Below are 17,684 nucleotides of genomic sequence, written 5' to 3' on the forward strand. Positions count from 1 at the left end.
GCTGGTGGGCTTCCTTCATGCGTCTAAGGATCAAGGACCATGCCCAGTTCACCTCTATCTCTAGTGCCCAAATAGTGCCTAGAATACAGTAGGTGCTCATTAATGCCTGAGTGAATAAATGAGTACAATACAAAGGAGAAAGTGATCAGTGAAGTTAACATCCTCATCATAGCAACAGTGAGTGAAGACCACAGACTCCGGTGCTGGTCTGCCTGAGTTAGAATAGAGATTCTTCTACTTCCTCGGGCAAGTTTCGCCTCATGGTGCCTCATCCCCCATATAGGCCATGACAACAGTACTGCCTCATAGGATTGTTATGCTGAGCATTAAGTATGTTGACATCAGTAGAGCACTGAGGAGAGTGCCTGGCATTTAGTACTGTGTAAGAGTTAAATCGATTAATTAAATAACTCCTGCTGATGTTTTTTGTGTGCTCAGCATACCCCATCTCACCAAGACTCAGATCAACTCTCCAAGGGAGATACAACTTTCCCAGTTCAAAGAGGCTCAAAGAGGCCACTCAGTAAGAAAGGGACAGAGCAAGGATTTGGACCAGCTGGGAGCTGTCCAGCTTGTCCAAAGCCCTCTGCTGAAGCTGGTGCTGAGAGCCTGCATGCAGTGTTGCCCGGCTTCCTCTGGCCGGATCCAGCTCCAATTCCCCAGGCCGTGATGGTCCTGGCATCACATGATTGACACTGATGGGGGAGAACGAAGCCTCCACAAATCCCAGCCGTGCCCACACTTCACAGGTTCCAAAGCCCTTTCTCCACATTTCTGATTTTCCCCTCCACAGGGCAGAGTTTGTGCTCCCCGTTGATTGATGTGGCAACCTCGGACCAGAAAGGTCAAGTGAACTGCCCAGAGCCTCACAGCAGATCAGTGATAGAAGCCTTGACTCCTGACTTCTGTTCCAGCCCATAGCCCTTCCTCCCCATGCCTCTCTGAGGGTCAGGGAGAACCGATCCTTCCAGGGAGGCACAGTCCCTGTGATACGAACATTTCTGTAGTGGAATATGTGTGTGTGTTGCCGGGCATAGTGGGGAGGTGGGTGGTACCATGGTATCTCCCGGCAGCTTCCCGCGTGCCAGGGCATCAGCTATGTCTCCTAGGTCCCCATATCCAGCTTCCGGCTCCAGCTCCACGATCCTCCTTCCAGCCCCATTGGCTTATGAGTCTACCTCGTGATTCTGCCTCTTTGTGCCCATTGGTCAGTCGTGGCTGTACTTGGGAGGGCAGTGGCATTTGGCATTTACCTCCTTCCCTTTAGGAAACCCATGTCACCAAGTTCTTCGCCTCTAAAAAAATTCTCCAAACTCGCTTCTCCCACGCAGAAGACATTTTAATTACCCCAGCTGCCATTATCTGTTCCAGCCAGCTTTGAGCCATTCCCAGATAACCCCGCGTTAATCAGCCCCAGCTGAGCCCCTGGTACATGTCATGTGTAGGTAAAAGCCTTGAGGTGAAAAAAGAATTATAATAAATTAATAGATAAGCAATCACAATTAATGCCACTTCCCGGCAATAACAGTTATATCATGGGAAAGATATTTTCATCTGTCATTCCTTAAGGCGATGTTTTCTGAGCTGCAGCTTCTACCCAGTCAGACCCATGGGGTACTAATGAATTAGTCTATTATGTTATGCTGAATGTTTCTAAAAGGTCCCTCGTCGATACTGAATTCAATGTGTCAACATTTGGCATGGAGAACAGCAACTTTTTGCCAAGCAGCAAGGTTGTGCACAGTTCACTGTGTACAGCACATGGGGTCTCAGCCCAGGGCAGTTTGGATGAAAAATCAGAGCCAGACAAAGAAGCCTCTTTTCCAGCTCTCTGTTGTCACTGCCTTCAGGTCACAGGGAGGGTGGCATTCAGTGCCACTTTGCGGCTAAGCCCAGGCTCAGGGTGACAGAGATGAAGGTGACCCCAGCAGTGACAGTGATTGGCCATAGCCTCTGTAGGAGTGTCAGCCAACACAGTGGTGCATCTGGACACTGGAAGGGCTGATGTCATCAGCACCCGAGCCCCCACCAAAGCCAGAGGTGCCACCTTCCCACTGAGTCCAGCTGGCCACAGGCTCTAGGGGAACTGGTGAGTTTCCCCTGGCAGGCTAATGTTGGGCATCTTTCAGGCCTTAGGTATCAGGTTAACACTGAACTGGAAAAGAGGCTGAGCGCCACGCAGGGGAAGAGTGAGGAGAACGCCCCCTGGCGGCAGAGCTCAGCTTCTCTTCCATGGCTGCAGCAGTTCAACTCTGGCCCCAAACTTGCATTCCATAGTCTACAAAACAAAATCCCTCCATCTCCCCAGACTCTCCTCCTTCAAAGGCTGCTTGGGGAAGATGTCCTGTTTCTAAAGCCGTCCCATAGAGGTCCTAACTTGCAGCCCCACAGAAAGCTCCCCCGAGAGGAGGGTGTAAAACACTAGTCTCACCATTCCAGGCTCTTTCCAGTGCTGTGTAGGTGCCCCAGAGAGCTACCCGACTCTTTCTTTCTACTTTGGGTGACAGAGGTATTTAGTTTAGGGGCTCACAGGGGAGACAGACACAGACATAGACAATTGTTATCAGTAGGGTGAAAGCAAAGAGGTCCCAGGATAAGAGAAGAGGTACCCCTGGCCCGCCCTATTTTGTTTGTGCAGAGTAGTAGTCAGGGAAGGCTTCCCAGAAGCTTGAATCTCGGAGGAGAGCCCACCCAAGAAGGGTGAGGACAGGCGTCCCAGCCAGGGGATAAAGTGCACACAGAAGGTGGCTGGCTTCATGACGGGGGCAAGGACCAGCGAGGGGTAGGAAAGGGGGACGAAAGTAGTTCAGTGTTCCTGGGGCGGAAGGTGGGAGGAGGTGGGAAGAAAAGTGAGACTGGAGGGGTGGAAAGCCTTGTGAACTATCCTAAGGAATTTGTCCTTTATTCTGAGAAGGCAAGAAGGAGCCATTGAAATATGTTAAGCCGGGGAGTGACAGGATTGGATTTATTCTTCAGGAAGACCCCTCTGAGTGCTGTGTGGAGGGTGGCTGGCATGGCCAGTGGGTGGGAACCGAGGGCACAGGACAGCGGGGATTCTCGGGACCTGGCGGCCTGGGTTTGACGCCATTGCTCCCCAGCTATGTAACCTTGAGTAAAAGACGTAGCCTCTCTGCAACTCAGTTCCTTCCTCTTAGATAATAACACCCACTTCATAAAGTGGAAATGTGAATTACGTGAGTTAACACATACGGCGCTTAGAAACAGTTTACAGGTGCTCAGTGTATGTGAGCTCATCGGGGTTGTTTTGATGTTGCCAGGAGGGGTGAGGTGGGGAGGATGCGGCTCACGTCTGCTGCTCTCCTCCAATAACCCAGTCATGTCCCTGGGGGCTGTGTCCTACAGCTGTCTCAACCTGCTGCCAGAGAATGCAGAATATGAATATTTGTCAGCACGTCCATAATGTCTACCACGCACCAAGCATGTTCTAAGAACATCTGTTAACCCGTATCTTCCTCATGGCCACCCTAGATGGTAGGTACCAGTATCATCCCCATTTTGCAGGTGAGGCAACTGAGGTTAGGAGAGTAGATGACACTGGAACCCAGATGGCCTGGCCTCATGGTCTTTGCTTATAACTGTTACCTGGGGCCGCCCAGTGAGCTGGATTCAGGGAGGAGCTGTGGGGAAAGAGGCCTCTTTCTGGTGTGTCCACCCTCTCCTTGCTGCCCCTCCCTGAATCCACAGGTATCCCCATCTAAGCCCAGTCAGGAGTAATAGCTTAGATTAGTGGAAAACACAGACTGACCCGACCCCACCCCAGACCCTCCATGACCTATACTTTCCAAAAAACAGACAAACAAAAAAGCTCCAAAGACAATTCTGACACGTGTCTTGTGTTTGATAACCGCTGAGGACATAAAGCTTGGGGATTCCTGAAGAGGACAGACGTGGTGCACCAGGAAATGTGTACAACAAAGTCCCAAGTGCCAGGGGAACCTGAATTTGTAGTGCCTGCCTATTTTTATAGTGTAAATACTCCCACTGTGGCCAATATCAAGCTGTGAATGAGCTGTCACTGAACGCAGAGTCAGGAGGAGGTGCTGACAGTGCGCTCCCGCAAGCCAGTGCGAGCCAGCTCCAGCGCACCCTTGAGACAGATCTGGGTACAAATTCTGCGCTGCCTTCCTGACCTTGGACAGGTCACCTCGCCCCTCTGGCTCTGTTTCCTCTGTAAAAGGGAGTACTGTTAAATACCTGCTTGACGGGGGATTGCGACAATCAGGTGATATACTCCACGCGCAGGGCTGAGTGCCCCGCCCGTCCTCCACTCCCTGCTGAGAGAGGGGCCGTAGAGACCCTCTGGCCAGTTCAGTGGGGACCCCTCCATCTGCTCAAGACCCTGCTTCCTGCTTTCCCCCAGCCCCTTACCTATCCCAAATCCTGGCCTGGAATCAGGGTCTTATTTGTTTGGGCAAGGCTGGGACTGAACTTTCTCACCTGGGCTCAAATCTGCTCCCAGCTTCTCCCCTAAACCCTAAAACTTCAAAGAGGAAACTAACACAGTGTCTTCCAGAAGGAGGCCAATTGGGGGTACAGGACGAACAGAAGGAGTTTAGTGTGAGTTAGGAACACCTCAGAGACCAGAGGAAAGAGCTGCTCTGCGGGCTCCAGGTCTGATCCCTCATCGTCTTTCCACGAGCCATCATCGATTTAAGTGCAGCTGGGACCCTGATGGGGCCGGATGTTACTCCTGACGGCTGCAGCCATGGAGAGACAAGTACACTGGCCCCAGCATGAGATGGAGTGACTGAATTGAGGGAACCAGGAAAGAGGACAGGCCAGGGGCCAGGGTGAAAGACAGCTGGGTGAAGGAAGAGTATGGAAAAGAAGAGGCAATAGAAGAGGAGGCGCTCAGACTTTAAGACTCATTTCCCCCCCTAGTGGGATGGGGCCAATCTAGACTGACAATGGATATGTTTCAAAAAGTAACATGTGTAATAGCCAAGATATGGAAGCAACGGACATGTCCACGGACAGATGACTGGATAAAGAAGTTGTGGTTATTTATACAATGGAACACTACTCAGCCATAAAAAAGAATGAAATAATGCCATTTGCAGCAACATGAGTGGACCTGGAGATTGTCATACTAAGTGAAGTAAATCAAACAGAAAGACGAAAATATGATATCACTTATCTGTGGATTCTAAAAGAATGTCACAAATGAAACTTATTTACGAAACAGAAAGAGACTCACAGACATAGAAAACAAACTTATGGTTACCAAAGGGGGAGGGTGGGAGGGATAAATTAGGAGTTTGGGATTTGCAGATACTAAGTACTATGTATAAAATAGATAAATAACAAGATCCTACTGTTTAGCACAGGGAACTATATTCAATATCTTGTAATAATTATGATGATAAAGAATATTAAAAAGAATATACATATGTATAACTGAATCAATATGCTGTACACCAGAAACTGACACAGCATGTAAATTGATTATACTTCAATAAAATAAAAAAAAAAGTAACGTAACTCTTATGCAAATATAGAATGAATATGTCAGAGGTGAATCCAACTCGTGAACAAAGGAACCAGAAGGATGACAAGGCTGGTTCAAAGAGCATTTGAAAGATTGAGTATTTATAGGTATTTGGTGGGGCGGGGGGAACAGAGAACGAGACGGCTGGGTAAGATACAAAATGGATTAATGTCCTACAGGGCAGTAAAATCACCACCTTGAGGATTATCTTTTCTACAGGCAGAAATCTATGCATTAACCCAGAGTCTGAGCCTTTAACCGGTAGCTAACAGTGAAGTCAAATCTCGGTGCTGTCTCGCAGAGACTTACCCAGTCCTGGGAGGGCCTGGTAAGTGATGTCGTTGTGTGACATTAAAAGGACATGCTGTTCTCTGTCTGCCTTATTTCCAAGTTTGGGTAGTTTTGCTTAATAGGATGGAGCTCTGCCTGCTGCTCTTCACCTCCTGCCATCTCTTTTCAGCTTAGCACCTAGCTTCTCCCTCTGCACCCAACCCCCCTCTTTCCCTTTGCCTCCTTCCCTCACCATCTCACCTTGCCCCAGAGCTGGAGCTGGAGGGAGGGGCTGAAGCTGGGCGGCCCCCATGCATTCAGGCCTGTCTTCCTAGCTTTTAGAACCAGGCCTGCCCATTGCACCAGACTGGACGTGACCTGGCCCACAGAGAGACAGGCTGACCACTCTTAGGAAGCAGGGGTGAGGGGGCCTGGCTGGTGATCTGGGGGCGAGGGGAAAGAGGAGGTCAGCTGTACTCCTTCAGTTCCAGGAGAAGAGACTATTTTAATTGTTTTAATTGAAGTTTAGTTGATTTACAATGTTGTCATAGTTTCTGGTGTACAGCAGAGTGATTCGGTGATGTATTTTTATCCATACATCTATTATTTTTCAGATTCTTTTCCATTATAGGTTATTACAAGATACTGAATATAGTTCCCTGTGCTGGACAGTAGGCCCTTGTTTATCTGTGTTATATACAGTAGTGTATACCTGTTAATTCCAAACTCCTAATTTATCCCTCTCCCAGCTTTCTCCTTTGATAACCATAAGTTTGGACTATTTCAAAATTACTCTCTTAGGAAAGATAAAACACTCCCTTTAGCCTCCCTCTGGGTAACTTGGAGATGCCCAGACCCGGCACCCTTTGTCTTCCCAAAGTGGGCTTCCCCGATCAGAGGAAATGAAGGTCATGACCATCATCAAGCTCCTTTGATGTTCCAGGCTGGGCATTTTATGTGAACTGCTTCACTGGGTCCTACAAAAGAGGTTCGATCCCCATTTTGTAGATGAAGAAACGGGCTGAACAACCTGTCTGAGGTCAGGCAGTGAGTACGTGGAGTCAGCCACCAGGCAGAAGGGTCAGGTCAACTCCAAGTGCAGCGCTCCCGGGGGTGCTCCAGCCTGCTGAGCCTCACCTCCCCGGGCTCTGCAGGGAGCAGCAGCTACTCTGGGGCCCCCAGGAGGGAGGGCGGGAGGTGGGGCTGGAGCTCACAGCCGGCCATGCCTTTATTTACTGAAGCTCTCTCTGTCAAGGATCTTTATGCGTTAGACCTGGAGCCCTACCGCTACTCAGGGGTGAACCTGACTGGGTTCCGGATCCTCAACGTGGACAACCCCCACGTCTCGGCCATCGTGGAGAAGTGGTCCATGGAGCGGCTGCAGGCGGCTCCCCGGGCAGAGTCCGGCCTACTGGATGGAGTGATGATGGTATCGCTCTGGGGAGGGCCGGGGGTGGGGGCAGACCTGGGAGCTCCCCTCCTTCCTTCCCTTTCTTCCTTGTAGCCTTCCAGCCTTCTTCCTTCCTTCCATCCTCCTACCCATCTTTTCTTCCTCCCTCCCTGTCTTCTTTCCTTCTCTCTTTCTTTTCTTCCTTCTTTCCTTTCTTTCTCTCTTCCTTCCTTCTCTGCTTCCTCCCTATTTCTTTTTTCCCTCCCACCACTTCCCTTCCTAAGACCTGCCATGTGTCTGCCAGACCTTAGGCCAGGGACCAGGGACACAAAGGAATCAACACAGCCCCTCCCCAAGTGTGGGAGTACAGGCACATAAACAGGTGGTGATGGAGAGCGGGGATCAGGACCAGTGGGCCCTGGGCACGGATGACTTCCAGCTGTGGCCGCAGGAGGCCGGGGAGGCCGGGGAGGCTGGAAAGGAGAAGGTGTGGGCGGGGCCAGGCAGCAGCAGGGATAGCAGGGTGGGGTGGAGGGACTGGCAGGAGAAGGTCTGAGCTGCAGAGGGTGGGAATCGGGTGTCTGCAGAGCTGCAGAGACAGCCCAAGCCTAGCCCCTCACAGGGGCAGGGACAGGGTCACCTCCAGGGCCTCAGGGCCTTCTCCTTACAAGCACCCCTGTTCCAGAGGCGGGAGGGGAAGGGGGTCAGGGCCAGGTGGGCCGAACTCTTGGGGTCTGAGCCGCTCTCAGGCAGCCCTGGGCCCCCCTCCAGACTGACGCGGCCTTGCTGTACGACGCCGTCCACATCGTGTCTGTGTGCTACCAGCGCGCCCCCCAGATGACCGTGAACTCCCTGCAGTGCCATCGGCACAAGGCCTGGCGCTTTGGCGGCCGCTTCATGAACTTCATCAAGGAGGTGAGTGCCCCCTGCATCCCCGACCAGGGCCGTCTCCTGGGGGCCTTGGATGCCACAGAGCCACAGGGCAGTGAAGGGCCCAGTTTGGGAGTCAGACAGTGTTGATTTCCAATCCACGTGAACTTGGGCCTGTTCCCTCACATCTCTGAGCCTGTTTCCTCCGGTGAAAATGGGCTCAGTAGGACCAATCTTGCTGGGTGACTGAGAGGCTGAGTCCTTGGCACTTAGTAGGATCTCAGCAGGTGGTCGGCATTGTCAGCAGGACGCAGCCCTGGCTTTAAGGTACAACAGATGCAAGTCTTGGCCTCCAGCTGTGTGACCTCAGGCAAGCTAGAGAACCTTGCTCAGCCTTGGTTGCCTCATCTATAAATGGGGTACGAAGTGCACCCACCTTATGGGGATGCTGTGAAGGCGACGTGTGACACCATGTGGACAGTGCTTAGTGTAAGGGTGGGGTGATGCAGAGGGGGCTCAGTAAATAATAACCAGCCCCACAAACTCCTCTTCATGTTGTGGGCCCATCGGCCAACTTCCCAGCCAGGGTCCCCGCTGGGACCCAACTCTTAGGCACCATGGCAGCCATGAAGAAGTCCCATCCATGGAGCTGATTCAGAGCAACCAGAGAGATGAACCTGTCCTGCTGCCAAGAGGATGACCACAGAAACACACAGTGCCAAGTTTTAATTTCAGACTCTCCATCACTCTTGTCCTCATGGATGGCAGAGTATACTGTTCCCATTTTACAGATGGGGATGCTGAGGCCTGGGCTTGTACCCGGGCTCCATCAGAACGAGCTGTGTGACTTTGGGTGAGAGGATTCACTCTTTGATCTTCAGTTTCCTCAACCATAAAATGAGTATAGTAAGAGTTCTTGCCTCAAAGCGTTAAAAAGACCATGTTGAAAAACTATGTGCAAAGCAGGTAGCCCAAGGCTGGACAGAGTCAAGTCCCAGTAATGGCAGGGGAGGAAGGCTCAGGGAGACGAGATCTAGGCGGGGTTGCCCTGGCTCAGAGAGGGTGACCTGTCCAGGGCAACACCAAGTGCAGCCAGGGGAAGCCCTCTAGGGAGGCTCCGTGTAGACCATCCCTTTGTAGCCATCACAGAGTGGACCAGGAATGAAGCAGCCTCCCTTGGGACTTCATTCATTTATTCAGTAGCTATTTGTGCAGGCCTGCTGAGGGCCAGGCACTGAGCCATCCCTGGGGATCCAGTGAGGCTGGAACAAATGGGCCCCTGCATGCACAGAGCTCACTACCTAGGAAGACGTCCATCAAGTCATCCCATTAATGAACGTAACCCCATATGCAGAGGAAGGCAGCACAGTGAGGACAGATAACAAAGAAACCCATCACCTTATATGCAGCAGACAGGGCAGCTTCCCCAGAGGCCCCCAGTTCACCATTACTGCTTGGGATGAGGCCAATGACAGCCTCTGTATCTTAGGATGACACTAAAAGGCATATGGATAAAACATAGGCTTTAGAGTTCGATGCACACGCCTTTGGGCTTGTCTCTGCCTCTTCCCAGCTGTGTGGCTGTAGACAAATTCCTGGACAGTCCCGCTTGTCAGTTTCCTCACTTGGCAAACAGCATCTCGTAGTCACTGTGAGGGAGCAGTTAAGTCCTTAGCAGCAGTTCCCTCTGCCCAAGAAGGGACTCCAGTATCAGCTGTTTTGGGATAAGTGGACCACGAGGGTCCCTTCTCATTCAACCCCTTAAAACTGCAGAGGAAGTCCGATTATCCAATGCCCTGAGCAAGGTCTGGCTGGCCTGCGTGATCATCGACTTTTCTCTGGGAACTCTGAGGCCTGACTCCCAGCCCCCGAGCCTCCTTCTTCAGCAAGCCTCCAACCCAGTAGCCAGAGCTGGCGGAAGTTTCTCAGTGTTCAAGGCCACAACCCTGGGACCCTTAGGAGCCAGACAAAAGTGGCTTTGAAGTTTAACCACTTTTCAGCTGTTTGGCCTTGGACAAGTTACTGAACCTCTCTGTGCCTCAGGTCCTCCTGTACAATGGAGATAAAACCGAGGTGATTGTAGGATTAAGTGAGTTAGGGAGTGTGAAGCACTTAGAGCAATGCCCGGCACAGAGCAGGTGCTGAACTGATTGGCTGCCGTTATTATTATTTCTATCATCACATCCGTCATCCCTGTGGCATCTTGCTCCCTGGTGGGCTTTCCAGCTAAAGAGGGTCTCCAGGCCACAGAGCTTCGGGAACCCCCCACTCATTCACCCCTCACCCCTTGGAGTGCTTGAGGCTCCATCCTGAAGCCCATGAAATATATTTGTCACTGCCTTTGCCACAGATAGGGGAGCCCCCTTCTCCTACCAGGGGGCTGACCGCCCACGCTGGTGTACCTGGTCTCCCTGTTTCCCCGCCCCTAGCCCAATGAACAGCCCTCCCCACTCACTCTCCTTTACAGAGTCCTTTCTGACACATCTTCATCTCACCTCCATTTTAGGGAGGTGGAGATCAAGGCCCAGAGCAGCTCCTGGCTCCCCCAGGGTACCACGGCTGGCCCAGATCAGGACCCAGGTGCCCTGCCTGAGCCCAGCACACTATCTTCCTTCAGACCATTTCCAACTTGCCCGTCTCCCCATCTGACTGCGTGACAGTAAATCATTTTAAAGACTTGGCATTTCCGAGAGGAGCTGGAAAATACCAGGCCGGAGTTCAGAGCATGTGAAGCATCTTTCATTTAGAGAGTCCTGAGCGGCAGCTGGAAAGGGCGGGAGGGCTGGGAAATGTCACCGGGGAGGAGCTGCCAGCGGCTCCCTGCCCTGGCCCTGCCCCTGCCCGCCCGCCCACAGACAGGCTGTGCACCTGCTGGCATTTAATTCCTCTGGAGCTGACGAGGAGGAAGGCTTCCCTCCTTCCCTCTGAGGGCAGGTTTGAAGGCACCTGCTGTGATATTCCGTGGGGGCTGGGAGTAAGCCCAAGGGGTGGAGCCCCAGGCAGAGGAGAGAGGAGGCAAGGGACTGGAGAGTCAGCCTCGGGGAAGCCATCACCTTCTCTGATGTATTTTGTTTTAATTTTTTTTTTAATGGAGGTATACTTGAGATTGAACCAGGACCTCGTGCTTGCTAAGCATGTGTTCTAGCACTGAGCCATACCCACCCCCTGCATTTCTTTAATTGAGGTAAAACAGTGTATCACATTATCTAAGTTTACAGGTGGGCAACAGTGTAATTCTACATCTGTATACATTACAAAGTGATCACCACTCAAGGTCTAGTTACCATCCATCACCATACAGCTGACCCCTCTACCCTTTACCCTCCCTTCCCCAATCCTCTCCTGGCTGGTACCCAGCACCCTCTTTTCTATCTCTGAGTCTGATGTATCTTTAAATCTGTGTTCCCAACCCCCATCTCCAGCTCCCTGGGCTCCAAAAAATGTCCCCATTCAACATGGGCAGGATGACCCCAGCTTTGCAGCTCCACTCAGCACAGAGGGGATCTGCCCGGCACCATCATTACCTAGATCTGCAGAGCTCAGTCCCTCTTTGAGCCTCAGTGGCTGTGACTGTAAAATGGGGGCAATCACAACACCCACCTGGCAGGACTGTGATGAGAACTGGAGGAGCTGACGCAGGGGAGCTGATCATGGATTAGCCTCCCGTGAGAGGGGTTCCACTGATGCCTCAGGCTGTGGCCCACGTGACCATCCCTCCCCACTGCCCAGCCAAGGGCTGGCCCTCATCCAAGGAGCCCCACAGAAGGAAGCGACAAAGCAAAAAAATATTGGTCGGGATTGTGTATGCCAGACACTGCGCTAAGCACTTCATACACCTTTGTTAACACCTGGGAAATAGGTCATTTTCCCCCTCTGGAAGCTCAGAGAGGTTGCAAAGCCCCCATTCCATCCACTTTTGATTCCCAGCCTCTGGGAGCCCATGAAGGCACGCCCCTCTGCCTGAGCTGGTACACCACGCACCTGTCTGCGCACCTGTCCGCAGGACTTGGCAGTGCTGCACGGCTGCCCTGGTGCTCGGAGAGTCCCCTGGGTTTCAGTTGGGGTCTGCAGATAGGCCTCTAGGGATCTGTGAACCCAGGCACTTGTGTGTCATATTGTGAGTGTAAGCCTGGGTGTTGGGGAACCTTCAGGCACAGAGTGGCTCTGGAACCTTCTTCAGAATCTGCAGGGGTCATGACCCCAGTGGGGATGAGGAGCCCACCTCCCAGAGCTGCTGTGAAGTTTGCATGAGGCGAGCAGCGTGAAGCACCTGGCAGCACGAATGCTCTCGGTCCCCAGGAAAGGTATTATCTGGAGCAGGAGTCAGCCGACTTCTCCTGTGAAAAGGGCCAGACAGTAAATATTTTGGGCTTTGCACACCAGATAATCTCTATTGCAACTACCCAGCTCTGAGGTTGTGGCACAAAAGCAGCCACAAACAACAGGTAGACGCCTGGACGTGACTAGGATCTCATAAACTGTTTACAAAAACAGGCAAGGGGCCCATGTGGGCCGCCAGCCGTGGTTTGCCAACCCCTGCTTTAGGCGACAGAGCCCTTCTCAGTTTGGGTCCTGTGCCATCTCTGAGCCTCTGCCTGCCTTTCTGTGTTCGTGATGCTAACAACAAGAAAAAGCAGCAAAAGCTACCATTTTTCAAGGCTCAGGTTGTTCCAGGCACTGTTACCAGTTTTGGGCGGAACTTGCCTCACTTCACCCTCGGAGCAATTTGGTAAGATGGGTACCATTATTAGTTCCATTTTACAGAAGAGGAAACTGAGGCACTGAGGCAGAGAGATGAAATGAAATCCCCAGGTCACACAGCTAACTGTGGTTGGACCTGGCTTTCTGACCTCGGTTCTCTTTTTTTTTTCCTTTTATCCCTCGTTTTTTTTTTTCAATTCAAGTATATTTGATTACAATGTTGTGTCAGTTTCTGGTGTACAGCATAGTGATTCAGTTATACCTACGTGGGTATTTTCTTTTTCATTATAGATTATTACAAGCTATTGAATATATTTCCCTGTGCTAGACAGCAGGAGGGACCTTGTTGTTTATCTATTTGATATATAGTAGTTTGTGCCAAGAAAGACAAATATCATATGATATCACTTATAGGTGAAGTCTGAAGAAATGATTTATTTCTTTACAAAACAAATGAACTTATTTCAAATACAGAAACGACTCACTGACCCCCATTCTTAACTGTGATACAGGTGGAGCTGGAGCCAGGGTGGGGGACCTCTGTCGCCCTCGGCTCTCTGAGGGCTGCTCCAGGTGTCTGGTCCTATAGCCAGAGCCCCTTGGCTTGGCCCCTTGGCTTCCTACCTCTCAGCAGGTCTCACCTGCCCCAGGCTGCCCACCTGCCTCCTTGCCCCTCTCTGGGAACCCGACTCTGGCTCCCCCTCCTCCTGGCTTCGGGGCGGGGGCTCATTTGAGTGCATCCGAGATCAATGTTGTACACGGGAAGGTGCAAATGTAAAGCGGGCTGAGGAGCATAATAGAATTTATGGAAATCGCTGGCTCGCACCACAGCCCTAGCAATGATGGAGGTGATTATTAATTAATCATGGTCTTGGGGGAACAGTATCAGTGCAAGGAGTAATTAAAATGAAGCATTGTACAGTTGTACCGAATGATGATTTATGAGCCCGAGGAATTGCCGCTCTGCCCTCTCCCTTCCGGCAGGCTCAATGGGAAGGATTAACTGGACGGATTGTTTTCAACAAAACCAGTGGCTTACGGACGGATTTTGATCTGGACATCATCAGCCTGAAGGAAGATGGTCTGGAGAAGGTGCGTGAGCTCAGGGGCGGGAGGGCAGCCCAAGGAGCTGGGACTCCTTAAATCCCCCATGACAAACCTATCAGAGACCCAGAGCAAGGGGGCAAGATCTGGTCCAGGGCTCAGCCTGACCCAGTGTGGCCAGGGCCTTGGTCCATCAGAGAACACGAGGCCTTGTCATACTGGAGGGCTGGAGAACCCAGTGGCCTGGCCACGGCTGATACCCAGACCATCTGGACAGGAGCCATCAGGGATGTTTAATCTGTCAGGGGGCAGACAGACTGTCTCTAAGTCCCTGCAGGGCCATCATGGGGCACAGGGACAGACGTGTCCTTGGGTAAGAGAAACTCTCTAATGACCATGGGGTGCCTACCTGGGGAGTAGTGAGCTCACTGTCACTGGAAGCATTTAAGCAAATACTGAACAAAGTGATTGCTTGTCTGGGAGAGTGGAGGTGATTCTTACCCTTGGAGAGAGGTTGAAGTGCATGGATTCTGAACTCCCCACCCTAGGCTTCCAAGGCCTCTGTGATTCCAGGGAATTTCAACAAAGAAAGCAGGCCCCCAGAGCTGGGCCTCCCATCTGGCTACCATAGAAAAGGGGCCAGTTCTCTTCCCTGGGAGCCTTCAGCCTAGTCTGACAGAGCCAGGCTGCTGGGCTGAGACGGGGTTTAGCCTTAGCCCCCGATTCCCAGCATCCCCTGGGACCTTGCGGCCAAGAGCTCAGCCACACCCTCTCCCACAGTAGGGTGGTCCCTGGGAGAGGCGGGGATATACAATGCAAGGAGCAGAGGCCGGAAGTGGAGGGGCCAGCTCTGGTGCCCGTGATCCTTCAGAAGCCCTGCATTTCTCTGCTCTCCTCCCCTGCCCTCCCTGGCCCAGGCCCCTTCCTTGGATCATTTTAACACCCCCACCTGGCTTCCCACCTCCACTCCTGAGCCCTCCACCCATCTCGAGTGTACACACCAATGAAGCTACCCAAAGCACAGCTCCACCCCACCCTGGAACTGCACGTGGCTCCCCAGTGCTGAAGTGTTTGGCATTAGCCCCTCACCCCGGCCTTTAAGGCTCTCCAAGAAATGCCTTACCGCTCCAGGCCTAGTCTCCACTGATCCCTCAAACATTCCTCATGACCCAGTCATACCCCTTCCCTCTTGCACCTCTGAGCCTGTGCCCACGTGATCACCCCGGTTGCAGAAGTGGCCTCTGTTTCCTTGGTTCATTCCCACAGGCTCGGCTTGGGTTGCACTCTGTGGCCAAAGTGATTTCGTTCACTCCTGAGTGTCCCACAGACTCATGGGGCCACTGTGCTGGGGAGGGGTGGCCGGGGCAAGCTCCCCATTCCTCGGCAAGTCTTTCAGGCACATGTAGCATCAGTCCTTTAAGAACAGGCGCTGTGCCCTCTGCTCCCAAGATCATCCAGGCCAGTTGGTCCAACCCTATTCAAACTTTATCCTATCAAGCACTCTGCCAGCACCTCTTTAAAGTCCCACAGTGCTGGGGACCCCCTTCCCCCTCTGGCAGGACTCCTCAATAGTTGTCACTCAGGTAGCTGTCTCATTTTTGCTCTCAGCTCTCCATCTCTGGGGATAGCCTAAATTCTAAGGATGGCAATTAGACAACACGTTTACCACCACCTCCCCATCCCGTGCCCATGGCAGGCATCAGTAATTGCCCATCAGAGCACTCTTGCCATCTGAGCCTACCCACATTTCCCACCAGCCCTCCGGCAGCAGGTACAAATCGACCACAGCTGATACTCGAGCAAACCTCTCTGCTCTACCCAGACACAGGTTGACCCGCTGAGGCCCCACCAGAGGCTCCTGGTCACAGCCAACCAGATTGTGGACAGAGAGCCCCTGAAGGCTGGGTCCTCCTCAGTCTAAGTGTTCTCGCAGATCCATGGCACCTGGTGTCTAGCAGGTCCTGCTGTTGGAGCTCAGCAGATGCCTGCTGGGGCGAGGGTCCCTGCTGTCCATTTGGCCACCGGCCGGCTGCTTGTTGAGCGCCTCCTGCGCCCAGGCGTGTCACTAGGGTCCCTCGTGCTGGACGCAGCTCTGAGCTCCGCCCCCTTGAGAGAAGAGCCTCTTTGATGCTGTCAGCTTGTCTCCCCTCCTCATGGCTCTGGGGGGGGTCTGCATAGACAGAGATGCTGCCCGGAGAGGGTGCTGAGCCCCCAAACACAGCCGTTCTGCCTCTCATCGCTTCTGTTTGCTAAGCCGGGTCATAGCTGATCCAGCCAGCTCCAGCCGGTGGCTTTGGGAGGATTAAGGCAGAATTACCCAAGCATAATTACATGTCTCTCTGCTATCTGCTTTGCACAGCTCTCTTAATGGGATGTTTGCATTCGGCCTCTCTTTAATTGATTAAGTTTCCTGAGTACCCCCACAAATGGGCCAAGGACAGAATGGGCAGGCCAAAACCTTCCTGGAGAGAGAGGAGCTGGGATGGGTGAAGAGCTGGGCAGAGTTGGGTCTCAGAGGAGCTTCAGGAGGTCCAGGGCTTTAGAACGATTTGTAAACTTGATCTTCCCTTGCCTCCCTCCAGCCTCAGGCCTGATATCCACAAGGACACTGTGGGACAGAGATTATGCCACTTCGGCCAGGGGATCTGCCAACTTTAGAAGTAAAACCACAGAGCAAACTGCCTTCAAACCCAGTGGCATCCAACGCCCCCAGTGAGGGTTGCCCCGCTCTGTTCTACCATCCCCAGAATAGCTACCCAGACCAGCCTCCTGCGCAGCCCGCCTTCCTGCGCATGACACATCTCGTTGTCCCTGTTCTCCTTCCACAGTTGCCTAGTGAACGTCTCCCTTTGCTCCAGGCCCTGTCCTGGGCTTTGGGAGGCATCTGGCCCCAGAGCTGGCACTGGGGCTGAGACCCCGTGAGTGAGCAGCTGGGTGCCCACGTCTGCCCCAGGAAGCGGGATGCTGCCCCAGGCTCGGAATGACTCTGTCCCAGGGCAGGACCTGGTTCTGACCCTGACTTTCTCCTGGCATCTGCTCTACCCTAGGCTGGTTTCCACTGTGGTCCCAGGCTGTCTTTATGTTTTACATTTTCCCTTCCAGCTGTGACGGGTTTCCCAGCAAATGGGGAGGCAGCAGGATTCAGGAGACTCAACACCTTGGAGGCTTCCTCTGGGAAGGAGGGAGGCAGCGGGGTTGCCAGAAAGGTTGGCTCAAAAGACATCGGTGATGACGATACTCATGAAGAATGGGAGCGAGACGACCAGCAGCTCATTGGGGTGGAGAAAGGATGGGAGACTGTGGACTCAGCCCCTGTTCTCCGTCTGTCTGTCCATCCAGGTCGGGGTGTGGAGTCCTGCCGAGGGGCTCAACATCACAGAGGTCGCCAAAGGCCGAGGTCCCAACGTCACTGACTCTCTGACAAACAGGTCCCTCATCGTCACCACCGTGCTGGTAAGAGCTGCAGCCCTGTGAAGGGGCTGGAGCTGTGGGCAGGCGGGCCGTCAGGGGTCCCCTACAACCCGACCCAGAGTAGACCAGGCACCTCTTAGGAGGCTGCTGGGAGGCTGGAGGAGGTGGGGGGCTGCAGGAAGGTGGAAACGGTGAGGGTCCCTCAGAAAGCCCCCAGAGAGCAGTCGGAACACAGCAACACTGCTCACAGCCACAGGCGAGAGACCCCAGAAGGTGACTGTGAGCAGCCTCTTAAAGTCAGAGTGGGCCGGCCTGGGACCTGCTTGGCCAGCTCCTCTGCGGAGGCCTGTGTGTTTACATCTCACCCTCACTGAGCCCCTGATGCCTGAGTAGGAACCGTGATAGGGGAAGTAAGGAGGGTTAACCTGCCCTCCACACCAGGACTCGAGGTCCACCCCTTCCACTGCAGGGAAGCAGTGGTCCCCCCAA

At 52.9% G+C, this 17,684-nt stretch overlaps 1 protein-coding gene across 2 annotated transcripts in view; it reads left to right on the plus strand.

Annotated features, from left to right (window-relative positions):
* The window catches only part of GRIK3 (glutamate ionotropic receptor kainate type subunit 3), a 225,299-nt gene that overhangs the window by 156,658 nt on the left and 50,957 nt on the right, over positions 1 to 17,684 (plus strand). For both annotated transcript variants that reach the window (XM_064493745.1, XM_010977514.3), the window contains exons 6-9: positions 7,035 to 7,208; positions 7,941 to 8,084; positions 13,725 to 13,832; positions 17,124 to 17,237. In XM_064493745.1, the coding sequence (XP_064349815.1) occupies positions 7,035 to 7,208; positions 7,941 to 8,084; positions 13,725 to 13,832; positions 17,124 to 17,237 (540 nt within the window). The remainder of the gene's footprint in view (positions 1 to 7,034; positions 7,209 to 7,940; positions 8,085 to 13,724; positions 13,833 to 17,123; positions 17,238 to 17,684) is intronic.

The sequence above is a fragment of the Camelus dromedarius genome, chromosome 14 (assembly GCF_036321535.1).
Source record: "Camelus dromedarius isolate mCamDro1 chromosome 14, mCamDro1.pat, whole genome shotgun sequence".
NCBI lineage: Eukaryota > Metazoa > Chordata > Mammalia > Artiodactyla > Camelidae > Camelus > Camelus dromedarius.